Here is a 17,129-nt window from a genome sequence, read left to right on the forward strand (position 1 = left end):
AAAAACCAGTCCCTGGGTGGTACAAATGGTTAACACACTAGGCTGCTAAGTGAAAGGTTAGAGGTTTGAATCCAACCAGAGGCACCTCAGAAGAATGGCCTGGTGATCCTCTTCTGAAAAACAAGCCATTTAAAAAAAAAAAAAAATCCTATTGAGCACAGTTCTACTCCGACACACATGGGGTCACCATGAGTAGGAGTCAACTCAACTCAGTGGGAACTGCTTTTTGTTCTTGTTTTTCATCCAAAACAGCAGGATACAAATTTAAAAGAAATCATGTAAAATATGTTCTTAGATCATAATGGAATTAAACCAGAAATCAGCAGCAGAAAGACACATGGAAAATCTCCAAATATCTGGAAATTAAAAAACAAACTCCTAAATTATCCATTAGTGAAAGAGAAAACCCCAAGGAATTATAATGAATTGAATGAAAATGAGAACACAATATAGGAAAATGTGTGTCATGAAGCAAAAGCAGTGCTTAGAGGGAGATTTATAGCATGAAATGTTTTATTAGAAGAAAAGAAATGTCTCAAATCAGTGATCTAAGTTTCTACCTTAAGGAGTTAGAAACTGAAGACATTAAGCAAGCAAAAGGAAGGAAATAATAAAGATAAAAGAAATTGAGAGCAGATAAACAATAAAGAAAAATCAGTGAAACCAAAAGTTAATTCTTTGGAAAGATCAATAAAATAAACTTTTAAATGGATTGACCAAGGAAATAGAGAGAAGACACAAATTACAAACATTGTAAATGACAGGGAGCTATGGTGGCGTAGTGCCTAAGGCATTTGACTGCTGACCAGAAGCCTGATGGTTCAAAACCACCAACCACTCCTGTAAATGACAGAGAGATCATTAACAGGATAACAGAAAATACAGTGAACAACTTTTGGGGTAAAAAGGAGGGGGGCCTCTGATGGCACTGTGGTTAAGGCATTGGGCTGATAACCAAAGGGTTGGCAGTTTGAACCCATCAGCCACTCTGTGGAAGAAAAATGAGGAGGATTGCTTCTGTAAAGATTTATACCCTTGAAAACACAAAGAGAGATCTTCAGTCATTAAAGGGATGACAGGAACTACTATGAACAACTTTAGAGCCATAAATCTGACAAATGAAATAAAATGTTTCAATTCCTTATAAGACACAAATTGTCAATGCTCACTCAAGGGGGAAAAAAAACAAACCTGAGTTGAATTTCTAGTTAAAAACTTTAAAATAAACAAATTGATCATACAAATAAATGAAACAGAATAGAATCCAAAAATATATACTCTACAAAGGCAGAAGATAATTCAACAGAGAAAGAAGTCTTTTCCAAAACATGATGCTAGAGGACCAACAATAGATGACAGCCAATACAAGTCCAACTCACCCTTCATTGATTTTCACGAACAGCAAACAGAGATCTGTGCACCTATTCTCATTCACTATCACACCTACCAGGAGACAGGTGGTTGATGACTAAGTACTGCAAACTAGCGAATAAAAGATCACAGTACCCAGCTTACTAAGATATATCACAACAAAGAAAAAAAAAAAATCTTAGGCAAATCACAGCAACATACAATCACCAATTAAAAAATGTCACAATGTCTCAGTGAAAACAGACCATCACAGTCCACACAAAGAAGCAAGATAAAGTAGTAGAAACAAGGGACCAGGATACAGACCTAGAAAACATCCCTGAGGAAGAAGCAGCATTGGAACTCCCTGATAAGGAATTCAAAACAATTACATTTAGGTACCTTCAACAGATTGAGAGACAGATCAAAGAAAACACTGACAAACAAAGAAAAACACAGACAAAACTCTCGAACAATTTCAGAAGACAATACAAGAACAAAATGACAACAAAAATTAAAAATTAGAAATGATACAAAATCTACAGATAGAAATCCAGAAGATTAACACTAACTTCTCAGAAATGGATAACACATTGAACAGGCAAAGGAGTAGAATCAAATCAATGGAAGATAAAATTAGTGACATTGAAGACAAATACCTCAATACTACTTTGGTAAGGGAACAAACAAAAAAAAGATCAAAACAAAATGAAGAAAACAAAAGATTCATATGGCATACCATCAACAGGAATAACCTAAGTGTAACTGGAATTCCAGAACAGGAAAAGACAAATAAAACCATAGAGAAAATTGTCAAAGATTTGTTGGAAGAGAATTTCCCTTATGTGATGAAAGATGAGAATATATCCATTCAAGAAATTCAACAAACCGCAAACAGGATAGACTGCAAAAGAAAATCACCAAGATACATCATAATCAAACTCACCAAAACCAAAGACAAAGTAAGAATCCTGAAAGCAGCATGGGAAAAATGAAAAGTTACCTACAAAGGGTAAACAATAAGACTAAGCTCAGACTTCTCAGCAGAAACCAAGCAGGTGAGAAGGCAATGGGAGGGTATATAAAAAACCCTAAAAGAAAAAGATTTCCAACCAAGAATTATGTACTCAGCAAAATTGTCCTACAAACATGACAGTGAAATTAGGACATTTCCAGATAAGCAATAATTAAGGGAATTTGTTAAAAGCATACCCTTACAAGACATGTTAGAAGAAGAACCAACAACAGCAAAAAAACAACCAATGATAAATACACATGATGACATAACCCAGAAACCAACCCAGAAATGGAAGCATCCAAAGGAAAATAAGCTTACAAGAGGGACCAGAGACATCAATTATCAAATGAGAACAACTACAAACCAAAAAGAGGGGAAAAAGAAAGAAAGAAAGAACAAAAAAACCAGTAGGTACAGAACTTCTAAATGATGTGGAAGTCAAGACAACTGTGAGATAGAATGGACTGTTCTAAACATAGGAAGAAAATTATAAATCATAAACCTCAAAGAAAAATAACAGATCTTCACATCAAAATAAAAAAGAGGACAAGCATAAATATTTAGCAAATACTAAAACAACAGCAATGAAGGAAATGATAACACAATTGATAAACAAAATGAGCTCAGCACAGAAAATTATATGGAACAAAGAAATCAGCAACACCATGAAAAAACACATAACAATGACAGCCACAAATTCACACTTGTCAATAATTACACAAAATAAACGGATAAAATCCATCCCTCAAGAGATGGAGAGTTGCAGACTGGATAAGAAAACAAAACCCATGAATATGCTGTCTACAAGAGACATACTTTAGAGACAAAGACAAAAATAGAAAATCAAAAGTTGGAAGAGATACATCAAGCAAATGGTAATCAAAAAAGAGCAGGAGTGGCAATATGAATTTCTGATAAAATTGACTTTAAGACAAAAACCACCATAAGAGACAAGGAAGGACATTGTATTATGATTAAAGGATCGATGGACCAAGAGGACATTATCATAATAAGTATCTATGCACCCAATGAAAGAGCCCTGAAATACAAAAATCAGACTTTAACAGAATTGAAAATGCAAACAGATGACACCACAGTAATAGCAGGAGATTTTAATATACCACTTTCAATCAAAGATAGAACACAACTGGCAAGGAACTCAACAAAGTTGCAGAACTAAACAGTACAATCCACCAACTTGACCTTATAGACATCTACAGAGCACTTCACCCAGCAACAGCACAATATACATTCTTTTCCAGCGCACATGGAACATTCTCCATGATAGACCACATTAGGCCACAAACCAAGCCTCAATAAATTAAAAAAAAAAAAAACCATGATGCTAGAATATAGCTAACTGCATGCAAAAAAAAAAAAAGGAGTTCTGGTGGCGCAGTGCCTAAGGCATTTGACTGCTAACCAGAAGGTTAGCAGTTCAAACCCACCAGCCACTCCATGGAAGGCAGATGGGGCAATCTACTTCCATAAAGATTTACCATCTTGGAAACTCAGTGGGGGTTGCTATGAGTCAGAATCCAGTAGATGGCAGTGGGTTTTTTTTTTTTTTTTTAATATGTAAAAAAAGAAAAAGAAAAAAGGCCATACTTAATACCCTATACAAAACTAACTCAAAATTAAATATAAAACTAAAAGTAAAGCTTAAAACTATAAGATTTCTAGAAAACACAGAAGATAATTTCTCAGCTGTGACACCAAAAGCATAATTCTTAAAAGAAAAAGTTGAAAAACTGGATTTCATCAAAATAAAAAAATGTCTGCTCCTTGAAAGACACTGTTAAGAAAATGAAAAGACAAGCAACAAACTGAGAGAGAATATAAATGAGACCAGTCTGGCCATGAGTTGGTAAGTGTTAAAGCAAGTTGACTGGTATATGTATGTTCATTACACTTTTACATAGCTCACAATTTCCAAAATAAAAAGTAAAAACCATAAAATAACTCTTTAAAAAGTCCATTCTCAAACTTTCTTTGTTGGTTACCAGGGGTGGAAGGGGAGGGGGAGGAACACTGCAAAAATAAATAATAATAATAATAATAAAAGTCCATTCTCAGACATACTACAGGAATACTACAAAAGCTGAATATCAATCCTATATACATATATAAATGCTATGCATTCATAATTTTTTTATATTTTAGCTCCATGGTAAACACCCTATGAATGCATTCTTTTGGAAGCTGATGACTATCACTGTTAAAATAATAGTTTGGAAGTAGTTTTGTTTCATTTTTAATGCAATTTGCTCAATAAGTCTAATCTTTAAATTTCAGTTTTCTGGAAAAGTTAGCCCCCTTCCCACAAAATCACCCAAACATCAAGAAGTACTAATATTAGAAAATTCAATATCCAAGCAGGAATTCTGTTTCATTCTCCAGAATGAGTTCTTTATTAACTCCAAAGTTAGTTGTTTGTTTGTTTGAAAAAAAAAAAAAAAAAAAGAGTTTCATAAAAGAGAGCCTGGCAATAAGTGAATGTCATAAGGAAATAGGCTTTGGAAAGACAGAGATGCCCGGAGCACTTCCAGTGAGGGGCAGGGAAGAGTCATCTTTTCCATATACATTTTCATTATCAGTTTAATATAATGGCTAAGATTTCCCTATCTGGGGGACCCGAAAGCTAAACACCATGAATGGTGAGGGTCTCCTTTGCTCAATTTCAGCGAGGTTGTAGTGGGGGAGAAGCACCATGGTGAGCCAAGGGAGGGAGGTGCAAGGAACAATCTGCAGGCTGGATCATTTCTCATCTTCTGCCTCTAAACTCGCACAAATGTCCTACTATACTGAACTCTCTTCCCATTGAAATAAAGACACTGTCAAGTTCAAACAGTTCCTATTTTCAAATCGTACTTTATATTATACTTTAATCTAAGTCTCACAATTTCCATTAAGTGTCTTTCTACCTACATACTGAACCTTTTTTAAAAAATCTTAAAATTCTGGCCATCCTGTATGCAGTCCTTGGCACACAGGCCATGGGCATGATGACCAAGGAGTAGCTTAAGGTGACAGTTAGTTATTTACTATACCTTCTGTCCTGCAATAACAACACGATCCCCCAACTTCAGGCCAAGTGATGTCAGCATCGTCTTGCCCATGACATGATCATAATTTGGAAGCGTCGCCTTTGAGATATCACACGACAGAGGCACTGCATCTAATAGCATCTGCTTGATTTCTTTGGCAGTTGCTGCTGCATCTGCCATTTCTAATGGCATATCTACTGGGTCTGGAACAACATCAGCAGGCATCTGTCCTTTGTCATTCTACAAAATAAATAAATAAATAAATTCATATTTATACAGACCTCTACAGAGTCAAGAGGAGCTCTGGTAGCATAGTGCCTAAGGCATTTGACTGCTAACTAGTGATACTGCCTCAAACCCAAGGAGGGGTCACTATGACTCAAATCCAACTCGAGGACAGTGAGTTTGTTTTTTCTACAGAGTCAAAGAAAATTATTTTTGCAGAAATTTTAAGTTAAATCCATTCATCACTTACTTATTCAGAAATATTTATTGTGCTAAATTGAATATGTGAAAGTGTTGAAATGGCAAATGTTCTGTCATATATATTTTACCAGTTTAAAAAAAAAAAAATTACTGAGTACCTACTATATGCCAGACACAGCTCTAAGGTGCTAGAGACACCACAGTAAAGAAAACAAAAAGTCCTGTCCTCAAAGAGCATATATTCTGGTAGCTGTTGTTATGTGCCGTTGAGTCGGACCTGACTCATAGTGACCCCTCCTTGGGTTTCCGAGGCAGTATCACTATGGAAGTAAAAACTGGGGACTAACTGATGAACTTAAGCAGAAAGAAAAGTGGCAAAGAATTAAGGAGGAGAAGGAAAATAAGAAAGTGACAGGGCAGAGGAAGCTTTTTCAAACATTACACTGTTCTCTGCCCATCCGAGTCCTTCATAAGAAGTCACAGACCCAATTAAGAATTTCTGCTAGAGTGAGTCACTGTTATTTATATAAGGAATAGAAAAGTGAGAACCACTTTCTCAAAGACAATAAAATACTATAGGATTTGAAGATTATGAAATTCAATCCTGTGTGTTAACTTTGCACATTAATGATATTATCACTGTGAAAAAAATATATTTTTTCTTTTAAACATTTAATATTTAAAGGTTCATTTCATTCTTAAATGTTTATTTTTTAACTTTCCAAATGAAACTTCTTTCCAAAAAAATTTAAAGTATGATTTAATAGAAAAACTCAATGTGCATACTCATTTTAATTTAACAGCTTACTTTTCATAAACACGTTGACAATGCATATGAAAGATATCTAAAGTCAAAGATTATGACAACATAAGGGGCATCTTACTTTCCTGAATGGAAATAAGTTTTGTAGAGCTTATCAATATAAGAGGACTGAAATTCACCGTTATGCCTTAAGTTTATTTCAGATAAAGTTTATCATCACTACTATTTATATGTGGCACAAAAATATAAATTACCTGCTCAAGTAAGAGTCCATTATAATATTCAATTCTTTCATGGGAGATAACATAAGGCTTAATTCTTTTCTTTCCCCTTTTAAATTAACCTCTTACCCTAAATGCGGGATTTGCTCCATGCTCCAATAAGCATTTCACAGCACCTGCACACAAGTTGTATGCTGCAATATGCAGAGCAGTTCCAAAGTTAAAGTCACTGCAAGTGGCATCCACATCTGCAATTAACACCATAAGACTATTAACTGAAAATTTAAATTTACCTATTATAATTTAAAAGGAGACAGGGTTTCAGGGGAGGATGTTGTTTTGTTTGTTGTTTTTTAAATTATTGATGAATCTTAAACCAATCCCCCCAAATGCACCATTTCACAACGGAACAACATCTTCATATCACAACCTGGTTAACTAGGACTACAATAAAATTTAATTATAAAATGGACTGATATTTTCATGAGTTTTCCAACTACCACAAACTAAACCATACTTAACAGCAATAATGGCAGTAATTCATATTTGTAAAAAGCATCTATCCTAACACAAGCACTCATTAAACCTCTTGCATATTTGCTACGACATCTACAGCAAGGTAGTCAGGTTTAAGTCAAGGATCAGCAAACTATGGCCCACATGCCAAATCCAACCCATCACCTGTTTTTGTAAACAGTTTTATTGGAACATACTCACACACGCACATTTATTCTCCATAGCTACTTTCATGCTTTAACAGGGGACTTGTGTAGCTGCCACAGAGACCATATGGTCCACAAAGCCTAAAATACTTACTACCCAACCATGGTAGGTAAATAAGGCAGAATTTTCAAACAAAGAATCAGCAAAAGCCTAATTAACATAGGAATGTTTACCCATAAAATTGGTTCATAATACTCTATACAAGAAATTAATTTGGGCTTCATAATAAGAAAATGAATCCTGCAATTCTAAGAACATTTTAACAACAATCAGAAAATCATTATTATACAATTCTTAAACACAGGAAACACATCAGATTTGGGAATCACATTTTGAATGCTTACTCTAACAAGGGTTTAATATACCTCTGGTTCTGCAAGGCCTACCTTCACGTAAACCACACAACCCCATACGTTCTATCTCCAACATGCTCCTGAGTTATTACTATCAACAGAGGCTTCCTTACTAACATCATTCAAAAATAAAATGAAAAGGTAAAATTTAAGGAGAAAATTGGCAATTATACAAAGTGGAAGTTAGGAACAAACATTTTAGGAAATTTATTATTCTATCTCTAAAACATGTCTTCTACATATGGGAAAAGTATTATATACTGTCGTAAAGCATTGCACTTGCTCTCATTTCTTTTTCTCAAAAGAAAACTGACCCACTGAAAGAACCAGAGAGAAAGTCAAAATACCAGGAGTGTAATGTAGATATTCTAATGTTCATCTGGAACTGTGATGGTACAGTGGTTAAGGTATTCAGCTGCTAACCAAAAGGTCAGCAGTTCAAACCTACCAGCCACTCTATGGGAGAAAGATGAGGCAGTCTGCTTCCATAGAGATTTACAGCCTTAGAAACCCTATGGGGCAATACTACTCTGTCCTATAGGGTCACTGTGAGTCAAAATCAACTCAGTGGATTGGGTAAGCAAATTTCAGTATATCACCACCAAAGTGTGTGGTAGACAGAAGACCTGAAGTTTTATTATTTAAGGAGAATCAGAATTTCAAAACTGAGTGCCATCAAAAATATATATTCTGTATTATCTGACTGCCTACCTCTGAAGGCTTTCTTTCCTCTACCTCTGGCTACACAAGCTATACAAAAGAATTACATAGCATATGGATTCAATTACATAATTATAAAAGCCATGTTTTCTTGGGTAATACTGCTCTTTTTATGCCTTTGGTAATAGTATAATAGTTACTCAATAAAATTTTTTTTTAAAAAAAATGCATTGACCCATGTCACTTTAGTTTTGTGTATTTCACTGTACATAAATCACATTTCAATAAAATGTATTTTTTAATTTTTTTTTTTAAATGGTATAGGAGACCATATGGAAAAAGATGGAGCAGGAATAAAAATTTCCTTGAATTAAAATTTTTCTGACACTAAAAAAGTTTTCAATTAATAGCTTCTAATGGTGATCTTCTAGCACTTGCCTTTTGGTTTCGATGTCTTCAAAATCACTCTCACCAGCTCCGGGACATCAAAGTAAGCAGCATAATGCAAAGCATTCATGTTGGTCCAACGACTCCGCAGACTAGCATCTGCTCCCCGATCCATAAGTTGAGTTGCAAATTTTACAGCTGTCTCAACATCACCTAAAGAAGATTTGCTAAGTTATTTTTCTTTTAGTCTTCAGTACAAAATCTAACTTCCAATGGATAGCTATTTACTACCTCATTTAAAAAGCCAAAGCCAATGGCATACTGCATATGCTCTTATACCTCAGAAACTTTACTTTCAGAAATTTATTCTAAAGAAACCACACTCAGGGTTGTGGACAAACACTTTACTATAAAGATATTCATCACAGCACTGTTTACTATGACTGAAACTCTGAAACAACCTAAAAGTAAGTAAGAAATAGGTTAAACAAACTGATATGATGGAATTCTACGAAATCATTACAAACATACTAGACCAGTGCTACTCAATAGACCACTGCCAGTCTGCAAGCTGTAACTTCTTTTTGGACTTTTTGTAATTCTTTTTCTTTTTCCCTATGAAATGTTTCTTCTGATTATATGAATTCAAATGTAATTTATGTATTTTGAAAAGCATTTCGGCTTCTGTTTTTGTATGTCTATTTTGTGTGTGTCTTTTTAACTCCTTTTTTTTTTTTTTTTTTTTAATTTTACAAAAGTATCAGCCCATGATGGATTAGGGGGAGAAAAAGGCCCTTCGCCACCAATAGTTTGAAAAGCACTATATCAGATGATCAAAGCACAAAGAGATGTTCACAATATATAGTTAAATAAGTGAGGCAGCTTTATAAAATGGTATAGCATAGGACAACACCAACTGTGGAAAATATGCACATGTATTGTATACACAGGAGAAGACCAGATAGGCCTAAAGACTAGGGCCTGGTGAGGAATGAGACACTGGGAAAACTGACCTTGGACTACCACACCCTTGCTGTTAACCCTCAGGAAGGTTCTAAGGTGTTAACAGGTGTTCTCATCTAGTAAGCAAACAGGATATAGCCTGTTCCAGAAAACTGGAGGTGCCAAGACAGTATAAAGATCCCACTGAGAAAATGTAGGGAAAGGAACAAGATTTTTGGAAGAACTTAACTGAATCCTCAAAGAGCTTTAGTGAAGCAATGGTTAAAGTATTTGGCAGCTAACCAAAGGTCAGTGGTTCAAACCCTCCAGATGCTCTATGGGAGAAAGATGAGAAAGTCTGCTTCCATAAAGACTGACAGCCTTGGAAATTCTATGGGAGTCGCTATGAGTTCAAATAGACTCAATGGCAGTGAATTTGGTTTGGTTTGGTTTAACGCAATCAATCCTCATGTATTCAGGCAGTATTACCAGCAGCTGGGTGCTTTCATAGGTACTTGAAGGATGGGAATTACATCCCTCCGACTGCCATAAACATAGATTATATAAGCACAGATACAGATTTTCTAAATAATTAATGGAATTAGCAAGTACTTACCAATACCATGAGCTCCAGATTTGCAGGTATAATGTAAAAGAGTCATATCTGTCAATCCATCTCTGTCGTTCACATTGCAACCTCTCTTAAGAATCTCAGGAAACCAGGGAAAATATGATTACAATGTGACTACTGAAGTGTGAGTTGATTTCCAATCAATGCTGAGGAACAAACTTAGTTCATCATATCCAAATTAGTTTTCAATAAAATACATAGATAGAACTGGCTTCTCTTAAGGATAAATTTTAAATGTGCACCCAACAACAGTTATGAAAATTTAACTTATCACTTGACTGGAGAAAATTGTTAAAGAGTACTTCAAAGTAAGCCAACACTCCATGTCCCTTAACCCTGTCAAAAAATAAGCAAACTTTTCTTTCTAATGGTTGTAATGGTTCAATGCAGTAAATTACTTAATACAGTCCTTTTAATCATAATGGTCTTATAACTCCCCACATAACAATTGGGAAGGACCATGCAAATGAGGTGCTTGTTGCCCACCAAGAATACTGGACACCTTGCTAATAATGCAATTAAGGTGCATAGCACCCTTGTATAAGTGGGACAATGCGAATAAGGTGTATGGAACCCTAACAAGGGGATTGGTCAATGATGCCATCCCACTAGGCTCAAAATGAACCACCACAAGGGCAGGAAGATGGAACCTCATGACCACCAAGAAGAGATAGGAGCCGACCATGCTCTTTGAACCTGGGGTCCCTGTGCTGAGAATCTCCCAGACCCTGGAGACAGAGAAAGAGAGAGAGCTGTAACACCAGAGATGGTGCACAACAGCAAGAAACAGAGGCAGAGAAACAGCAGCAGCAGAACCAGGAGACTGGTGCAAGATGGTGCAGTGGGCCCAGCCCATGGAGCAAGGTGGCTACAGTAGGTATGCTGACCCACAGGGTAAGTTGAGTGCCTTTGGGCTAAGGCTTACTGGCACAGTGCAGTGCCTTCAAGTAGTTATTGGCAGACCTAAAGAACTTTGCTAACACTCACCAGAGCACAGCAAAGGCTGGATTGAGGGGTAAAGGGGCTGAAGGGTCAAGGAACCAAGGGATGGAAGAGTCAAGAGGCTGAGGGCCAGAGAGAACCTTGCCTGGGCATGGCTCAGAAGAGGCTGTCCTGATTAAAGAGCTGTATCCTGAGGTATTATTGATCCTGAATTGTAACCTGTTACTTCCCTAATAAACCCAGTAACTCTGAGTATGGTCTGTGAGCTCTGTGTGCCCATTACAACAAATTATCAGACTCATCAGAAAAGTAGAGAATGCAGTGGATGGGACAGTTGGTGTGAGAATTGGTCAAAAGGTTGGAGAGAGGAGGTATGTCTGACCTCTGCTTCACAGGAATCAGCCTTGGTCTGATGATGATGGTGATGCTTCACCCCTAGTGAAGCTAGACAGGAGTTTGGATGGTGCCTCCACCCCATTTTTTTTGCAAATGGTATTTGAAAAAAGTGTAAGCTATCTCTTCCTATAAAACATGCAGGTGAAAGAACCCACTTATTTTTCCATATGCCCCCTTCCCCAGGAATAAATTTATTTGAAAAAATTATATTTAAGCCTACATATTTGCCAAACCACCTAAATGTGTAGATAGAACATGTTGCTAATCAAATCCCTTAATGAAATGCATCAAAAAATTTTTGCAAAATTAATTTCTACAAAGAAAAGAAATAAGAAAATGCCCCTCTGCTTCTACCAAGAGTTTGTAATGGCAAAATTCCAAATGTAAGAAAGTAATGTATATGAGGAAATAATGGGAAGAATGCAGTACTAACTCACTGCCCATGAAGAACCTGGAAATACAAAGAACAAGCATCAGAATGTCAAAAGGGCCTATTCTTCAATCACCACCCTTCCAGCCAGATGGAAAAACAATTCTTCAGCATTAACAATCCTAATAATGCAAACCTTCAAATTTAAGAATCTCTTACCTCATTTCCAATAATGTCAATGTTCTGCTGGACCTGAGGAACCCACTGTCTTAAAATAGCAAATAACTCTGACACCGAAGTTTTGGGATCAAAGAGAATTTCCTGGCATGATGCATCATTAGGATCAAAGAAAGAAAACTCTGAAATAAAAATATATAATTAAAATTTATCAAAAGCTTCAAACAAACATACTGAAAATAATTTATTACTCTTTAGAGTAAGAGGAAGATTCTAGTGATAAAAACTGTTTTAGATGCTAGGAAAAGCAAGTGTACATTAAGCAATTCTCAAGACCAAAGTCAAGATGGCCAACAAGTATGAGAATGAGATTTTCACATATCATCTCACACTTAATTTGAGATGAAACAAAATGTGAGTCCCCAGATCTCAAAGTCTGAACTTCCTAAAGTACTATTTCTATGGCACAGAAAATCTGTCAAACTTTATTGATACTTTGCCTCTCAAAATATAGATATATTATGAATAAATACATCTAAACCTATTATTCAAACCAAAAAAAAATTACTGAAACATACATAAAAGAAGAAACATATTATTCTAGTATATTAACAGTATACCAGAACTTCATATAATTTTAAATATTCTTTTTACTTTTTTGTAGTTTCCTAATTTTCTGTAATAAGCATATAATTACTTTCTCCCCACTGGAGAAGCATGAGGGAAACTGCTATTCCAATCAATAAAGAAGCAATATCCGACAGCACAAAATGAAAGGAATCTAGGGGCAAAGTGACTGGGTTATTCAGGAATCTGTATTTGTAAAACCATGGAATACCAGACAAAATGGAACGCATGATCCAAATATTTCTAAAAACTTTCTAAGACTCAGATAAAAGTTAGATATTCCTTATGGATTAAGAATAAAAGAGAATGGGTCATGAAAGAAATAAAATCTTATGAGAGATGAAAATCAGATTCTATGTTCTGAACAATTTTAAAAAACGGAAGGAATTTTTTTAAAAAAAAGCAGAAGCATCAAAGGAAGGGAAGCAATGGAGGACTTACTACAATGGCTAAGCACTTACAATTTAACAAAAACCAAACCAAATATGTGCCGTCGAGTCAAACCCAACTCATAGCAACCCCTCCTTGGGTTTCCGAGGCAGTATCACTATGGAAGTAGGATTGCCCAACCTTCCTTCTGAGGAGTGGCTGGTGGGTTTGAACCGTCAGCCGTCTGGTTAGCAGGCAAGTGTCTTAGCCACTATGCTACCAGAGCTCCCCCAGAGCTCCATACAATTTAATAAGCACCTTACAAATCCTCACAAACACTGTACTTGACAGGTAGTATTTCTCTCATTTGGCAGATGAGGAAACTAAAGTTCAGACTAAATAATTTGCTCAAAGTCACACACTTACTGAATTGCAAATTCGGGATAGAAAACCAGGTCTGTCTCTAAAGTCTATCTTCTTTCCTCTATCATGCTGCCTCCCCAAGGGAAGTCACTACTGACCTCAGAATACATGCACAGTGGGATTCGTGTTTTTTATTTTCTTCTTTGTATTTTCACATATTATCAAAACTATATTATGTATAAAAACACAAAACCATCTGCCATCAAGTTGATTCCAACTCATGGTAATGCCATGTGTGTCAGAGTAGAACTGAGCTCCATAAGGCTTTCAATGGATGCTTTTTCAGGAGTACAACACCAGGCCGTTCTTCTAAGGCACCTCTGGATGGACTCAAACTACTAACATTTCAGTTAATAACCAAGTGTATTAACTGTTTACACCAGCCAAGGGCTCCTCTACTATGCATCACAAAAGATGAAAGAGAGGCACAAAACCAAGGACATGTATAAAAGTACTGCAGTAATCCATTAGAAGAGAATCAGAAAAACGAAAGCTAGACTGAGATACAACCTAAAAGCTGACATAACAAAATGGTCCTTTAACTACATTCAGAAAAGAAAAACTGCAAAATAAATAAATAGACATCCAACTTGGAGAAGCACCTTGCATAGTTTCTTGAACATAGATTTGGGTGTGTTTTTTATAAATAAACAGCAGTTAATTAGATTTTTGTTGTTACTGCTATTTAATTCATTCACTAAATATTTATGAATCAATCACTTCCCCATGCATTGGGGATTTCTAGTGGGGGCAATTTTCCAAATACACATCAAGTCAGACTCTCCTGCATGTATCCATAAGGAGACATGGACCTGACTGTTTACTATGGCAGTGATTATAATAGCAACAAAACTATAAACAGGAATGTCTGTCCATAGAAGATGGGTAGAATATAGCACAGTCATGGGGTAAAGTCTAAGCTAATTTACAATTAAATGAATTTGGTATCTAAGTCATGTTATCAATAAGGATATACCAAAAACCAAATTCACTGCTGTTGAGTCAATTTGACTCATAGCGATCCCTCCTTGGGTTTCTGAGGCAGTATCTTTATGGAAGTAGATTGCCCAATTGAACAATTTCAAGTGGTCAAACATATGTGTAATTGGAAGGGGGTGGGGTACATAAAAAATATTTGAAGAAATTATCATTTCCCAAATTTGATGACAACTAAAACCCTCAGATCAAGAATCTCCACAAACCCTAAGAACAATAAACATATAATTATAGCACAGTACATCATAATAAAAATTGTTCTTAGCCAATCTTAAAAGCAACCAAGAAAAAAAAGTCATATTCTAAACAGAGAAACAAAGATAAGGAAGAGAGGAGATTTCCCATTAGAAAGAGTGTAAGTGAGAGTGAGAAGACAGCAGACAAACATCTTTAAAGTACTAAAAAGAAAAAAACTTACCAACCTAGAATTCTATATCAAGCAAAAATATTTTTTCAAAATAGAAGGCAAACTAAAGACTTGTTCAGACATATAAAGGCTGAAAGAATTCATCATGGCAGATGTGCACTACAAAGAAATGTGCAGGCAGAATGAAAAGGATGCTAGATGGCAACTGGATCTACGCAGAGGAGTGAGGAGCACTGGAAATGGTGGCTACCTATTTATAAGGGTAAATAAGATTTTATTATTATTATCTAAATCTCTTTAAAAGACACTTTACGGTTTAAGCAAAAATAATAACAATATAATGTGGGATTTATAACATACGCAATGTGCATTCTATGTAAATAGCTCTAAAGGCATTTTCAAAATCAAATGATTCCAAAAATCTTTGCATAAGGACAGCATATATACTCTTTTGGGGTAACTGTCATAGTACCTAAGGTATTTGACTGCTAACCCACCAGTCACATCTTGGAAGGAAGATTGGGCAATCTAGTTTCTTAGAGATACCACCTTGGAAACTCAAGGAGGGGTCGCTATGAGTCGGATTCAACTCTACAGCAGTTGAGTTTGATTTTTTTGGCTTTTTGGCCTGGCAAGTCAAAACTGAACTGAATGTCTAAGGTCTGGATTGGGTTGGTTTGGTTTGTTTTGTTTTCCTTTGTTTCTTCATTTTAATCCCATTAGTCAATCTCACATTCAATGACTTCCCATTACACATAGATAAAGTACAAATTCCTCACCAAGGCCTACAGGAGCTGCAGGATCTGGCCCCTGCCTTCCACTCTGACTTCATTTCCTGCCACTCTGCCCCACAATCACTTTGCTGCTCAGCCACAGTGGCCTTCCATTAATTCTTAGGATACACCAACATTTTGCCCAACTCTGTACCTTTATTCTTCGATGACCACCTCACTCACAGTAGCCCCTTGCCTGTATTATTCTTTATTGTAGCACTATGGTTCTTTTCTCTATAACACTCATTATAACCTATAGTATTTTCATTTTATTTATTTGTTTACTGTCTGCTTCCCTATAGAATATCCATCTTGGTCGCTGTGGTATACATAGCATCTAGGACAGAACACCTACCATTTAATAAAAAAAAAAAAAAAAAAATACTCACTGCCATCAAGTCAAATGCGACTCACAGCAACCCTTCCTTGGGGTTCAGATGCGGTATTTCTGCAGGTAGAGTGCCCAGTCTTCCTCTAACAAATACTTGCTCAGCAATATAATTCTCTATGCTGCTTTTTAAGAGGACATTGACAAACTACAGTGTACTGAGAAGAAAACAACTGGCGTTAGAAGGGTCTAGAAATACTGACAATGGGGAACCAGTGAAGAACTAGGATGGGTAGTCAAAGGACACACAGTGTAAATATTCTGATTATCTTCAAACATTTGAAGGCCACATATTAAACTAGTACCAGCTGGTGGCTGGGGAACAAACAGAGAAGGTGAAGAGAAAGGTGGACTGAGTTGTGGACTTTTGCCGGTCCGGAGGACACCGCCATTTTGTAGGTTTAAAAAGCGGCTTGACTGTTTTGGATATTTAAGGAGACAGCGCTGTCACAGATTCCTGTGGTGGTAGGACTTAAGAATTAACCTAAAAATCACCCTGCTAGCTAGGGACTGCACCGAGGACTGTGCACGGTGACTAGGGAACAAACGGAGAAGGTGAAGAAAAAGGTGGGTTGAGCTGTGGACTTTTGCTGGTCCGGAGGGCACCGCCATTTTGAAGGTTTAAAAAGCAGCTTGACTATTTTGGATATTTAAAGAGACAGCGCTCTGGCAGATTTCTGGGGCTTAAGAACATGTTCTGCTTTCCAGCAACCCCAAGGACACTCGGGGCCTGCAAGACTGAAAAGGCCAACGATAAAAAACCACCAAGAAAAGCCTGAA

The 17,129-nt window shown here is 36.3% G+C and overlaps 1 protein-coding gene across 1 annotated transcript in view; it reads right to left on the minus strand.

Annotated features, from left to right (window-relative positions):
* The window catches only part of CLIP4 (CAP-Gly domain containing linker protein family member 4), a 90,509-nt gene that overhangs the window by 68,838 nt on the left and 4,542 nt on the right, over window positions 1–17,129 (minus strand). The window contains exons 2-6 of the mRNA XM_007938815.2: window positions 12,449–12,588; window positions 10,507–10,600; window positions 9,000–9,161; window positions 6,955–7,073; window positions 5,419–5,655 (exon numbers count right to left, since the gene is read on the minus strand). Of these exons, the coding sequence (XP_007937006.1) occupies window positions 5,419–5,655; window positions 6,955–7,073; window positions 9,000–9,161; window positions 10,507–10,600; window positions 12,449–12,588 (752 nt within the window). The remainder of the gene's footprint in view (window positions 1–5,418; window positions 5,656–6,954; window positions 7,074–8,999; window positions 9,162–10,506; window positions 10,601–12,448; window positions 12,589–17,129) is intronic.

This window comes from Orycteropus afer, unplaced genomic scaffold (genome assembly GCF_000298275.1).
Source record: "Orycteropus afer afer isolate SDZICR_OR568_19922 unplaced genomic scaffold, OryAfe1.0 scaffold00054, whole genome shotgun sequence".
Lineage (NCBI taxonomy): Eukaryota > Metazoa > Chordata > Mammalia > Tubulidentata > Orycteropodidae > Orycteropus > Orycteropus afer.